This window comes from Lycorma delicatula, chromosome 2, assembly GCF_047948215.1.
Source record: "Lycorma delicatula isolate Av1 chromosome 2, ASM4794821v1, whole genome shotgun sequence".
NCBI lineage: Eukaryota > Metazoa > Arthropoda > Insecta > Hemiptera > Fulgoridae > Lycorma > Lycorma delicatula.
Genome location: NC_134456.1, coordinates 198,294,875 through 198,310,157, shown reverse-complemented (window position 1 = coordinate 198,310,157; position 15,283 = coordinate 198,294,875). Strand labels below are relative to the sequence as shown.

The 15,283-nt window shown below is 26.9% G+C and overlaps 1 protein-coding gene across 5 annotated transcripts in view; it reads right to left on the bottom strand.

Moving 5' to 3' along the window:
* csw (protein tyrosine phosphatase non-receptor type corkscrew) overlaps nucleotides 1-15,283 on the bottom strand; it is a 149,938-nt gene that overhangs the window by 3,829 nt on the left and 130,826 nt on the right. For all 5 annotated transcript variants that reach the window (XM_075356967.1, XM_075356971.1, XM_075356969.1 and 2 more), the window contains 7 exons: nucleotides 14,146-14,322; nucleotides 12,168-12,315; nucleotides 11,517-11,596; nucleotides 9,300-9,455; nucleotides 6,030-6,191; nucleotides 2,819-3,002; nucleotides 645-796 (listed from right to left, as the gene is read on the bottom strand). In XM_075356967.1, coding sequence (XP_075213082.1) covers nucleotides 645-796; nucleotides 2,819-3,002; nucleotides 6,030-6,191; nucleotides 9,300-9,455; nucleotides 11,517-11,596; nucleotides 12,168-12,315; nucleotides 14,146-14,322 — 1,059 coding nt within the window. The remainder of the gene's footprint in view (nucleotides 1-644; nucleotides 797-2,818; nucleotides 3,003-6,029; nucleotides 6,192-9,299; nucleotides 9,456-11,516; nucleotides 11,597-12,167; nucleotides 12,316-14,145; nucleotides 14,323-15,283) is intronic.

The window sequence follows — 15,283 nt, the reverse complement described above, 5'->3', positions numbered from 1 at the left end:
AAATAAAGAAAAATCACTACGTAAATTTAAAACTGTTCCAAATAATGCTTTCAACAAATGTTTAGAGGATTGAAAGAAATGCTGGCGTAAGTGTATTTCATCTATGGGGCGATTATTTTGAAGGGTGCATTATCAATATAAAAGTATAAATAAATCCTTTTTGATAAAAATTAAAATTCTTATTATTTTTTTATACACTTTTATATTTAATTGAATCTGAATAGTTTTAAATACTCTATCGATTACTGATATTTTGCAACTATTTAAACATATTTTTTTATTGTTAAAAAAATAAAACAAAAAAATAAACAAATAAAACTGTTGAAAAAATAAAATAATATTAACTACTAATTTAATAACCTATGAAAAACAGTTAAATCAAACTTTATCTAACCGTAGATACTATTAAAATAAATTATATCTAATTGTCATAACCACAGTGTCAAAAAAATATTAGCAATAATACAATACTATTAACAAACCATTTAATTTTTATGAGATCAAAAGGATACTCTATAATCCCTTTCATCATACATTTTATAGCAACTGAGCAATGAATAGATTTCAATAAAATTATATTTTTCTGGTAAATTTCAACATAAAAAAGTGAGTGAAATATAATCATTGTAACCTAACCTACTGACCTGTTCAGCTAGCATACGTTGTGATACGGTCTGTATGAAATGTTGCACTGCCAAATATACAAATTTATACTGTGCTTCAGTCTGTACCATACCAGAACGCTGTGATCGTACCATCTGTATAGTACGTTGTATGTCAATCTCACAATGAAGACCTGTATCAGTAAAAATAATAAAGAATAAAAGAAATTATTTTAAGAACATCAGGACTTAAATATTGAATATTAAACTGTATTTTCAAACTAATAAAAAAAAAAAAAAATAGAGGGTCATAATTTAAAAAAAAATATATATGTGAGGTATAAATATATAATTATTAAAAAAGTTGATATAAATTACAATTTACAAACTAAGCCTAAAGTAATATTAGGTACGTATCTGATATTTATGTAAAAATATATGTCAAATTATTATGTAAAAATATTACGTCAAATATTTACGTAAATATTTGAGATGTTAAAAAACTAGTCTCAACAATACTAAAAATAATTAATAATACGATTAAATAATAACATTGTAAAATGTGAAACCAGCTTTATGAAATTTTACAGTATTTACTTGAAGTGTTTTTGATGATTACTATATTTATTCTCTCAGATAGTCACATGCCAATAACAATTTGTAGATAATTTACTCCTTTTTTACAAGAGATTAGTTTTGTAGCATGAGAAAAATATCATGCCAAACTGAGAACCTTTACATCTTAGATACTGTCTTCCAGCCAAAGACTCAACAACTTTACCACTGAGATCAATGTATAATACTGAATTAGTATTCAATGTAAGTACTTAAGAGCAAAAATACCAACAAATTTAAGTTTCAAGAGTTTTATTCTTTTAGCAAACCCCCTTTATCAAATGTTAACAAAAGCTTTTTTACAAAATTTTAATTAATTTATTATTTCATAAATAATTTTCTTAAGACATCTGCTCAATTGAAGTAGTTTATGTAATCAATGTTTCACAAATAAAAAGTGATATTAATTTATTGCTTTACACTACCTGTCGCAGTCTTTTTTATTAGTGTGATGCATGCGAGGTAAGCATCACCAATATTGAGTTGCTTCCTCTGAGGTTAATGATGGTTTAGTGAACGGACAGTCCCTATGGTACACAGGATGGTGTCATTTGTAGGGCTACATATTGGCTGCATTATGATGGGTTTAGCATGTTGATACAGGAATATAATTGGTTAAGTGAAGAAAGCAAAGGAAACCATTTCATTTTTTACTTATCCTAGTTGGCATGATATGTCAAGTACACCTATTCAAGAGAATAGCTTTATTTGTGGGAATAGTAGGGATCTAACACAAGATCCCTACTACATCCATTATAATTATGGCATTTACTTAACTTTAATTTGACTATACAAATTCACAATACTTAAATAAATTTTTCTTTTCAGTTACACTGTATCAGATCAATTATTTATACAATTTAATAATTTTTCATGATAATAAAGCAATTATAGGAATCCATTTGTTGATTGCATATTATTTAAGTTTGTAAGTTATATAGATTATTTTCAAGTATTTGATAAGTTATATCATTATTCAATAACTTATATAACGGTCAAACAAAAATATTTTATTTATTTACAGTAAAGCGTACGTAAAAATAAGTGTCTACCTGCAGATTTTCATAGGCAATTAATAAATTTAGAAGATATTGGTTAAATTTTTGCTTCTCTTGCAGCTTTCATCCAACAAATTTGAAAAATTAAATGTTTCCTGTTGTCTTTTTTCATTGAGCCAAATATATGGCAGCATATCAGCCTAGTCCATTGGAGAGTGGACAATATTTAGTACTGACATAGAACTGACACCTTCACCCTGTTCACCATAGGGACTGGCTAAATAATGAAATCGTTATTGTTAAAGAAAGCAACTTTGACTTGTGCTACTTTTATATGTATCAAGTATTTTACATGCATATTTGAAATATATTGTAAAGCAACAAATTGATGCACCCCTTTGTTTTGAAATTGTGCATTGCATTAAATAAATGCTTCAACAAGACTAGAACTACATATATAACATATATTAATTTCATTATGTCCCTGTAACACATATCCACATCTAGGATAAAATGTAATATCCATACATATTTTCATTAAAGGTGACTAATTAATCAAAGTAAGAATTATAAAGCAATATTAAAAAAAATAAAACCACTGACCTTGACGTTTAATTTGATCAAGTATCATATCAATGACAATGAATGTTCCAGTTCGTCCAATACCTGCACTACAGTGTACAATAACTGGTCCAGCAGATGACAAAGATTCTTGCCTTGCATTTACATCATGTAAAAAGTTCAACACACAGCCTGGGTCAGAAGGCACTCCATGATCTGGCCATGCCTAAACAACATTAGGAATTCTGATATTACTTGTATTATAAAACGGTAATTATTTTAAATATACGTAAATCTATTAATTGCAGAGATCTAATGATATACGAGTGTGTGAGATATGTAATGAAATTGATAACACTGCGAGCGATCTGGCAACGCTGTGTATACCGGTCTGTGCTAGACCGGTTTGTTCATCTGTTCCACATACTCAGTACGAGTTTCAACTCTGTTCAGCCAACACATTATTTTTGACAGCGCCATCAGTGAAGTTGTATTTTTGTTGTGTTACAAAAATGGAGCATCGGAATTTAGAGCAACATTGTGCAATCAAGTTTTGTGTTAAACTTGGGGAATCCACGAGTGTGATCTTAGAAAAGTTGAAACAGGCTTATGGGCAACATTGATTATCAAGAGCACAAGTTTTCCGCTGGCACAAATCATTTTTGGAAGGCCGAGAACACATTAAAGATCAACCTTGCTCAGGGAGACCTTCAACTTCAAAATCTGATGAAAACGTTGAGCGTGTGAGGGTTCTTGTGAGATCAGACCGTTGTTTAACAAGAAGGATGATGAGTGAACAGTTAAATTTAAACACTTTCACCGTACAAATTTTGACAGACGATTTGGACATGTGAAAGGTTTGTGTGAAATGGTGCCGATAAACCTCACAACGGAACAGAAGGACAATCAAAGAAATGTGTGCATTGATCTTCTTCAATCGTGTGATCACAGGTGATGAATCCTGGATATTTGAGTACGATCTTGAAACAAAGCGAAGAGTGGCACACTCCGTCATCTCCTTGACCGAAAAAATGTCGAATGAGCAAATCAAAGATCAAAACCATGCTGATTTACTTTTTTGACAGTAGGGGTATTGTGCATAAAGAATTTGTTCCTCCAGGACAAACTGTCAACCAAGTGTTTTACAAAGCTGTCCTTGAAAGGCTCAGGAAAAGAGTGATTTGCGTGAGACCAGACATTGCAGACAAGTAAGTGGATGCTTCATCATGACAATGCCCCATGTCACATGGCCATTTCCATCAAGGAATTTTTGACCTCAAAACGCATTCTTACAGTTCCTCAACCCCCCCCTCGCTATTCACCTGATTTGAGTCCTTGTGACTTTTTCTTTTCCTGAAATTGAAACATGTCTTAAAAGGAAGTCACTTTGGAACTCCGGAGAACATTCAAAAGACTGTGACCGACCAGTTAAAAGCCCTACCAGTAGTACTCTTCCAGCGCTGCTACCAGGGGTGGGAAAAATGACTCCACCAGTGTATAGCTGCCCAACAGAACTACTTTGAAGGGGATAATATTGTTGTTTGAAAAAAATAAAAACTTTGGTAAGTAAAAAGTCAGTCTCATTACTTTTCTCACACACCTTATATGTACAAACAGATTTATAATTTTTTAAGATTTATATACCTTAAGATAAATAGGATCGTGAAACATATTAAGTAAAATACTACACTAACCATTTTTCAACTAGTGATGATCATGATATTCTAGTAATATATGAATTTTATCAGTTTTTACAATAGAAGGAAAACATGATTTTCTACCAAAACAAATTTTAAACATTATTAACAAAAAGATAAGAAATGTTCAACATGCAAATTTAACAAAAAAGTATGTTTCCACCTAAATTTTGTAAGAAACAATTTATATATAGTATTAGATAAAAAAAAGAAGATATTCTTAATATGTTTAAATGACTGTATTTCTATATTTGTAAGTACTTTGTTACACTTTTATGGACAAAATTATACTAGTATAAAAATTAAATTATTTAAAGAATTTATCACTAAACCATAATTATTTCTTGTAGTAAATCTACCAGATGTTGTCTGGACTTTGTTAAGAGATTGAAAATATCACAGAAAAGATTTAAAAAGCCTTTAAGCTGATCACTTCCCACCTAATTTAAAATTTCACTGGTCAAATGTACTTAGCAATGTATCAGATAAGTACTGAATTTTCAACTCTTTACATAATTATTTATCACTTGCATCCACAGTCTCTAATGTTTTCCCCTCATCTGACAAGTGAAGTCATTTCAATATATATTTTGAAATACAAAACATGAAAAAAGTAAGTGCATACCAACCACATTGGATAAATTTTTGTCGAGTTGTTCTTAATTTCTTTTTTTAATTATTTTTACAGTTTTAAAGAAAACAATATCTAAAACCTTATGCCACTATCATCGTCATTAGAAATTTAATATTACTTGAATAGGGCATTTAAAAATTTACTGCAAAAAAATTTTAATCAAAAAACACTTTTAAGTTAATATTCTGAAGAAAAATTTGAAGATTCAATAATATGCAGAATATAATATAAACATAAATGGCATGATTTGCATATAACTGATTTATAAAATACAGAAAAAAAAACCTCAGGAGTGTAAAGTATAAAAAAATCGTTCTCGTCAAACTAAATAAAAAGTGTTAACATTAAAAATCTTTATAAGTAGATAATTTGTTTACAGTAATAAAAAAAAAATTTTAAATAAAAATTTAAAACAGAATAGGTCCTAAAAGTGACTGGGAATTACCATTTTTCAACTAAACCTGAACAAAAACTTTTGAAAATTGTTTTATCCAAATAAAATAAAAATTTGATATATTGCAGGGAACTACAATTATAAACTACTTAGCAATGTTACCAACCTAAAACACATCACTGAAAGCACACAATTTTAACCAATTCTGACACTGCTAAATGTAATATTGGGTAGGATATTATTTTATAAAATATAATGATAACTAATAAAAACTCTAATGTTTAAAGGTATATATAAGAGAAAGAGACACACAAATCTTCTCCATAACTCTTGATGTGTAGTTCAATCTATGGTACGATTACTTCACATAAACATATGTAAAACACAGGTAAAAATTACCAATATTAACTTAATATAATAGTAAGTTTTACAACTATTAAAATAAAAATATTCCAGACTATAATGGTCATATCATGCAATTAAAACAACAGTACAGTAAAATTCATTTAAAAAACAAATAAAAAATACCTGGAAATGGTAATGATAAACAGTTCTCTCTTCATTTTTATATGTAACAAGGAATTCTCGCAATGTATAATCTGCAGTAGATGACTGAGTTACGTGCTTTACTGTCACTTTGTCATATTCTTTTGTTTCACCTTCTTCTGGCCAGTAACGAGCACACTTGGTCTAGAGCAAATAAGGGAACAGATTAAAAATTGGTTCATAAATAAATGAAAAAATTGTAAATATTTACTAGTTTCACAATAAAATCTTAAAGTTTGCAGGGAAAAAACACAATATTTGATAGTAATTGTTAATGTAAATAACATAATTTTGTAAATTATAAATGATTGTACACTTGTAAAAAATTTTAGTTTTATATGCAATGACTGAAAATTCTTTAAAATTAAATTGCTATTCTCATATACCATATACTTGTATGTTGCTGAAATAACAGCAAGTTACTGTTCTTAGATATTATTAGTTTTCGTTAAGTAAATGATAATGTTCTATTTTTATGTAAATACACATTTTTAATAAGAAAATGCTAAAATATATTTACTTAACAATAGCCTAACATTATCTATTGTACTATCAATATTTAAAAAACTATTCTTTGAAGATTAATTAATAATAGTAATAATATATATATATAATTTAATTTATTTAAATTAAACTTTATGTAGTCGATATCTCCTCTATACATAAAATCTAGCTGATTATATAATATAAAACGTATTCAGCCACTCCACACAACTACAGAATTAAAGAACATTCTTACCTTACTTTATTTTCACATTAAAGCCCTTTCAGGCATAAGCCCATCTTCAGTAATGTTTTCTCTTGTTTATTAAAATTTTCCTTATTTACATTTACACATTAAATAACATGATAGGTTAAAATTTATATAACAAATTTGTTCAATCAATAATTTTTTTTTTTTAAAACATTATATACCTTTAACTTGCTATCTATACATCAATACAGAACTGTACTGATTATCTATTTTATTTAAAATTCCTTATCAATTTATTACCAACTTAAATCATATTTATAAGAATGTCCCTATCAAATTCTGTCTGCAGATTCATTAGGCTTAATTTACATTTATATATATATATATAAAATCTTTCAAAAATTTATAATTTTTTATTATTACTTTCATGTTTAATGTTTACTTTTTCAACTATTTCTAAATTATTTTCCAAACTTTTATATTATGTCCGTTAAGAAATAAAATTAATAAATTTAATGATAAAATTGATAAGAAAAACTTAATTAAAAATAAAAATCAACAATGAATAAAAATAAATTATATAACTACAAAAATAAATGTATAATAATAAAATCTGATAAGACAGGAACTCCCGTTTTTATTTCTACTGAAGAATATAATGATTCAATAAATAAATATAAAAACGAAGGTGGTTTAAAAAAAAATCAATGACCCAACTAAAAAATTTCAAAAATTAACACAAGATTTCATAGTTAAATACAAAGAAATATTTAATTTTAATAAATTAAAATACCATAGTAGATTGTACCCATATAAACCTTATGCCCCAAAACTTACCGGTCTGCCTAAATTACGTAGAGAAGGTATCCCTATGAGACTGTTAAGCAAGACCAAAAATTTATAAATAATATTATAACTCTAATTAGAAATACTTGTAAACAAAATTATTTTGAATTTAATAATGCATGTTAAGTACACGGAAACACGTTACCTATGGGTTTTCCCTTATAATGTCAGAATGTCAGGTTGGTAATGTCAGAAATTAATCTATAAGAATTTGAAAGTAAAATTGTCTATGGTATAAGCCATGTACATAAAATTTTATTATGGGTCAGATATGTAGATTTTTTTTTTTTTTTAGTTATATATGAATCACGTATAAATAACGAACATGAAATAATTTTAAATAAATTAAATTCTTTTCATGAAACATTAAAATATTTAGATGTAAATATTAAAATAAATGAAAACAATCAAATAATAACTGGAGTTTATTAAAAACCAACTTCAAATGAAATTATTATAAACACAAATTACAACCATCCTTGGTCTCAAAAAATTAATATTTTTAAAAACATAATAAATAGAGCAATAAAATATGTAAATAATAAACAAGAATTTTAAAATGTAATAAATAAAATAAAGAATATAGCTTTAAAGATATATGATACCTCATTGATACATAATATATTTATAAAAAATATAATTCCAAATACTTCAATAACATAAACATTACTACATTAAAACCCATCAATGAAAATGAAAACAATGAAAATATTTTTATAAATTACTTCTACGCAAATAAAATTATAGAAAATTTAACGCTTATAATGATAAAAAATATAAATCTGCTTATAAACCTGATAATCATATAATTAAACATTTAAAATATTAATAATAATAAAATAGTAAAAAATAAATGCGATACTTCTGGTATTTATAAAATAAAATGCAATAATTGTGAAAAAATATATATTGGAAAAACAAATAGGACTTTAAAGATAGATTTAATGAACATTTCAGGTCATTTAAAAATAAATAAAAAATAGATTTTTCGAACGTAACAGACCATTTAACAATTAACAAATATAATATAACTAGTTTGGAAAATAATTTAGAAATAATTGAAAAAGTAAACATTCAACACAAAAATAATAATAAAAAATTAGAAATTTTATAAAGATTTTATATATATATAAACAAACGTAAATTCAGCCTAATGAAACTCCCGACAGAATTTGATAGGGACATTCTTATAAACATTATAAGTTGGTAATTAACTGATAAGAAATTTTAAATAAATTAGATAGTCAGTACAGTATACTGTATTAACAAATAGATAGCATGTTAAAGAAAATTTTAATATATAACATTTTAAATTAAAAAAAATAAATAAATATTGACTGAAAAAATTTGTTCTATAAATTTTAACATATCATGTTATCAAATATGTAAATGTAAAAAAGTAAATTTCAATAAAATAAAAAAATTACTGAAGATAGGCCTTTAGTGCCTATCTTCAGTAAGATAGTGCTTTAATGTGAAAAAAAGTAAGGTAAGAATGATCTTCAATTCTGTACTTTGGGGAATGTCTGAATAATTTTTATATTATATAATTGGCTATATAATAATTTAAATCTCTAACATTTGAATTTTTTTTATAGACTATTCAATTTAACAGTACTATTCAGCAAAATCCAGCTACTAAAAAAAGCCTACATTTTTAAATATTAGCATAAACAAATGCTAAACATAGATTAAACTAAAATAGTTAATACCTTCCCACGTTCCATTTCTTTAGTTGTCATGACAATAACCCTAGTATTTTCTTGAACAACCATTAACCAGAAGTCACCAGTAGTAGAAGGAAGACAACCCTGTGTAGCAATATACTTTCTGGTACTTTGTCCATCTGTGTGAACATCATCTTCAGCCTAATGTAAACCAAAGGAAGCAAAATAAATAAAATATTAAATTCTGTATGATCTAATATAAAGAATTAAGAATGTAATGTCGAGAAATATGGCACTAGATAATTATATTATAAAATACATATTCTCATGATGAACGTAAAAAAGATTTTATTTATCAAAACATAAGGTTTATCTTGTAAATGCAGGATCCCCAAGACAAAATGTATGAATTTAGCTTTTGTGCCCTTTGCTAGAACCAAGAAGTTAATACATAATCTGACTACAATAAAGTTCATTAGTGGAATAATAAATTACAGATTTTGGGAAACCAATTCAGCTGATAAGCGCTTTACTGGCTAATCAGCTGTTATTTGATATGCCATTATTACACTTCAAAAATAGATCAATTTAGATCTTCCTTGTTGTTAATTGTACCTGAATTTTATCACTAATGTTGATTTTTTATAAGAATCAAAATAAAAAACTGTTCCAAGCATTGTTCCTCTTGATAAAAAATGATGAAAATCAGTTTCAATGAAAGGAGGGTTCTCTGTTATTTATATTTCAAAGAAAGGTAGGTGATCAATGATTTTTATGTGGAACAACTCTGTATAAACTTAATAAGTTTATTTTAATCAGTAATTAACATTTTCCACAGTACAAAAAAGTACTGTGATTAACATTTGCTACAGTAAAAAAGTAGTTATGAAAACCATATGTTCCAATTCTTTGTATTTTATTTCTTAAGCCTAGCATTGCACTTTGATATTACTTGATACAAAAAGTTCATTAATCCTTATTAATAAAGATTATATTGTAACAAGACCAATTGTTTCTTTCTTCCAATTAAGAAGAAAGAAACAGAAAATAAAGAAGAATCTAGAAGGAACTAAAAGAGGTTCTTTTCTTTGAATCCCTTTAAACAGGTCTGTTTAACAATCTGTTCTTTGTAATGCAGACAATGGCACCTCCAAAAGCTTTTGGTTTGACCAGAAGGGTTACCAGACCTTATAGAAAAATGTAAAGGCATGGACAATGAAAATTATTACGCTTCAACGATTAAAGAGATGAGTCGGGTACTGGATCTTCAGGCCAGAGGATATAAATACTGCCAGGGACCAGCAGAGAGAATTAGTAGTTTGGTGAAGCCGTGTTCAGCGCAGTTGTGATAACAGCAATATCAGGAAGTGTGTGATAATAATGAGTGAAAGGTATGTCACGAATATTTCAGTGTGGACAGTGGGTGAATACAAGTTGTTTGGTGAATTATTGGTAAACAGTAGTGAAAGTGACAGTATTATATTCATTCATAACATGTAGGATTGTTTTATAAACAGTAAAAGTAATAATACTTGTGAAAAATGAATGGAATGAACTTAAGACTTTTCTATTGTTATCTTGTTATGTAATATTAGTTTCTAGTGATCATTATAATGTTTTTAGGAAACTGGACTGTATTTTGGTATTTATTACTTTAACTGTCATTAAATAAATCTTGTCTTTTTATTTGAATTACTATTTTGTGTTATATATATGTACGTTCATTATTATTATTTATTCTCTCTCTATGTCTTTAACAGACTTTACATACAAGAAGTTTTTACGTTTGTTAGTCTCTCAATATCCTTGTTGAACCGTGAATATTGTGACAATATTTTATCATTTTTCCATAAGTTCTTGATGATAGAGGTGAGGAAAATTAACTGTCTGTTATGTTCTCTGCTATCCTCATATTAGATAAAAAAAAATATGAAAAATTAACCTATGCTTTGGCCCATTCATTTGATATACATGAGGTCTAATAAATAATTTGTTCCTTTTCATTTCTATGCTGACCACGTACGAATTTAAGAATTACAGCTTCTCTATAATAAGGATTTCCAATACTGGAAGTGACTAATGTTTTTGTGTTGTGTAGTTTAAGAAATATTCTGCTGTGATTAAATAGCTGGTAGATCAGATCTGAACAACAAAAATGCCCAAGGACGGAATAGAAAATTATACTGGGAATAATAAATAAAAATAAAAAATACATTAAATAGTTGACTGAACTATATATATTGATAATAATATAACAATTACCTTAATATAATTAGCATTGATATATTCTGAACCAGGCACATTTAGATCAACATCCTTCAATTTAACACGTGTGTGATCAACTGCAAAAAACCAACAATTAACAAGCATAATATAATTGGATTAACAAACTCATGAGATCAGTGACTAAAAATAGTACAATAAGAGCTATTGTAAAAAAGAAACTTCAAATTTTCCATTAATACTGTTCAAATTATCAGCTGAGTTGAAAGTTTTATGTCTTGATTAAATTATGTCTGATAAATCCACTTATTGACATATATTTTTTAAACGTTTCAATGTGGATAAAACAATTAATTAAAAAAAAAAATCTGTAATTTATTACTAACTTTAATTCCAATTAAAATAATTAATTAATATTAATTAAAACCAATAGTTTGAATTTAAATAAATAATTACAATCATAGTACAAGATGTTAATAAAAAAGTTTATTACAATAAACTCTGTCTATGCTTACTGTTTCTATATTTTAAATCTAAATAATTAAATATAAGTAATAGGACTTAATATGAAAACTTAAAATAAAAACTGAACAATCAGTTTGTTGTATTTTATTTAATGTTAGAACAAACCGCTTCTTTTAAAATCCAATATATATATATATAAATTATTTAAAATATATTTTAACTTACATGGAAGTATATTCTTGTATCTATTCTTGTTACGGTTTTCAGTTTTTTGACCTTCTTTACGTGAAAAAAGATGTTTGCACTCCTGCTGTTGTAAAGATTCAAATTCTTCCCAGAATCCAGCTTTTCCTGTGGACTGACCATTTTCTTTCTGCAATTTAAAATAAACAAGATGCACTTTTCAATTCAATTTTAATAATTAAAACTACTTCCTATAACATTAAAAACAAGTTAATACTGATAAATGCAGAACTATGCGTCCTGAATACGGTAGTTCTCACACATAAAAGAGATAATATATTAGTATGAGGGCTATTCAATAATTAGACAAATGACTAAATATATTGTTTAAACCATGACAATGAAATTCTGACTAGTTTTCTACATAATCTCTGGCTACATTTAGGGGCTTGTCCCTTCTTTCTGTGAGCTTTTTATTCCAGTAATAAAGAATTATTCACCTTGTGTGTAACGATTCTTGTATCGTGTTCTTGATCTGCTCATTGTCGTTGAGCATTTACCACATAAAAACTCTTTCAGGACCAAACAAAAATAAATCTGATGGTATGAAATTGGGACTATAAGGTGGATGTAAAAATATTTCCCAACCCAACTTATAAATAGCTCCCCGTACCTTTCGAGCAGTATGAGGGCAGGCATTAACATGTAGAATTATTTTTTTGAGAGAGAAACAGGACATTTTTTCTTTATTGCAGGTTTCACTTATTTTGTAGCCTGTCACAAAATTACTCACTGTTGATAGTATGTTGTTCTTCCAAATAATCCTAATGTGGGTGTTTATAGTCCCAAAACATTGTTAGCTTCACTTTACCAGCTGACGTATAGATTTTGAATTTTTTCCTGGCATGTGAGCTCTAATGTTTCCATTTCATATTCTGATATTTGGACTCCGGCTCAAAATAATAAATCAAATTCCATCATAATTTATTATGAAATCTAGAAAAGCATTACCTTCAACTAAAAACTATTGTTTAAATTCACTACAAATTTGAATTCGGCAGTCTCTGTTATTCTGACTCTTTTAAGGTAGATTTCTTAAAATGAACCTTTCTTGAATATCTAACATATTTTGGTGATTCAGCTTATCATGAAGAATGGAATGAATATTGCCAATACTCACACCTTTTAGCAATTTACAAAATTTTTATGCATCTACCCTTGCAAATAAGCTCAGTAATATGATTTTGTAAAGCCTCAATAGAAATTTCTACTACCCTGAAAATCGATGAGATTTGTTCTGCCACTTATAAAAATTTGATTGATTAATCTTATCACATGCTGTTCTTCCACAGTACATGTTTCAAGCAGAGCTGACATCCTAAAATAAATAATTATACATACATTATAATAATGTACATAATTAGTATCATTTTTATACATTACTTACAATGTCAATATTAAGCCGATTATTACTTCTGATTTGATAATACTTTCTAATTTTGTAGTGTAATTACCATAATCAACACCTGTGTGTGATCACTTTCAAAGTGATTCTTTCTTAGCCAAACTAACTCAGCATTTATAATTAATACCGATCAAAAAATTTACAATTGCAATTAATCAATATTATTTCTTACTAGGAGTAATAATATAAATAATTTTTACTTTATATTAAATCAACAGAAAAGATATTTTATAAGTAACTGAAACTAATAAAAATACTTCATTGACGTTTTTCAATATAGTTTCACAAACTCTTAATCAATTCTCTAATCTAATGACACTCTTTCTTTATTAAATGAACAATGATTCTGAATGGTTTAGTGAATTGCATTACGTTGTTTCTAAATTATTGTCTGACATTACAAAAATATAAAATACTAAGAAATAGCAAAATCTGAGAACCTTGTCAATAAATAATGAATGAATAAAACAGATTTTCTATGGAAAACATTTACAATAAAAAATAATAATTAATATTACTTCAACGATTAGTAAAACTTAAAAGAAACAGACATACCTGGAGTTCTTTGACTCTGCTGTCAATACCAATAGCATTAATTCTAGTAGCATTGAATGGTTGCTTTAAATGAACAACTGTTCCACTAGTTTCAACCATTGGGTTACGTTTATAATACTCTATTAATTCTGATAATGTTTCAAACTTTTCACCACCACCAACATCATATTTATTTTCCTGAAAAAAATAAATAAATAAATAATAAAAATTATCTATATTCATTTAAAGCTGTGAAATAAATTCATAAAAAATTACAAATTTTGATTATTGTTATGTTATTTATTTTTATTAAGAAAACAGTATCAGTTAAATAGTAAAAAAACAACCTGGTAAAATCATAGAATACATTAAAAAATCTAGACTCTATTTATAACTGAGCAGGCTTAAGCAAATTTATAATCAAATAAAACAATTTACAACTACTAATTAAACAGATTCAAGGTAATATGACATGTGCACTTATGCAACCGGATTATAAACCTCATTCTCTCTCTTACAGCAAAATGAGAGAGCTGGACCAAGAAATAAATATTCACATACAAAGACGGATAGGTAATATAAGCATATCGGTGCATGTATCAGCAAATTCTATTTAGTGGGGAATTTTTGAGGATAATAATCACTTTTGGGGTGACAAACACAAAAGGCAAAACAATCCTTATGTTTTCAATTTTGCAGTCATATATTTTTGATTATCCATTAATTTATGTTCTAAGAAAAAAATACAATTATTTACTTTTTAAAGTGGTTGATCTTGTTAAGACTCGGATCAACTACACCTCATAAATAATTTTAAAGCAAGCGAGAACATGCAATAAGAATTTATATTTACATAAAGTATACCACTACTTTTACACCGACTTGAATCTGCATCAACTAGTAATACATCAATTTACCTTTTATTACTTAACAAAGACTAACCTTTTTACAAAATGCACAGAAAAATAACATCAATTTCATATGTTTTTAGGTATAACTGAGTCAGGGCTTTATAACGTAACAATAGTATTAGATTGTGTACATACAACCAATGAAAACTGAATTCTATTTTTCTTTTCATTTTTGTCAAATATATATCAGCTTAACAAATAAGTTTTTTAACACATAAGTGTACAATTAATTCTTCATACGATTTTCA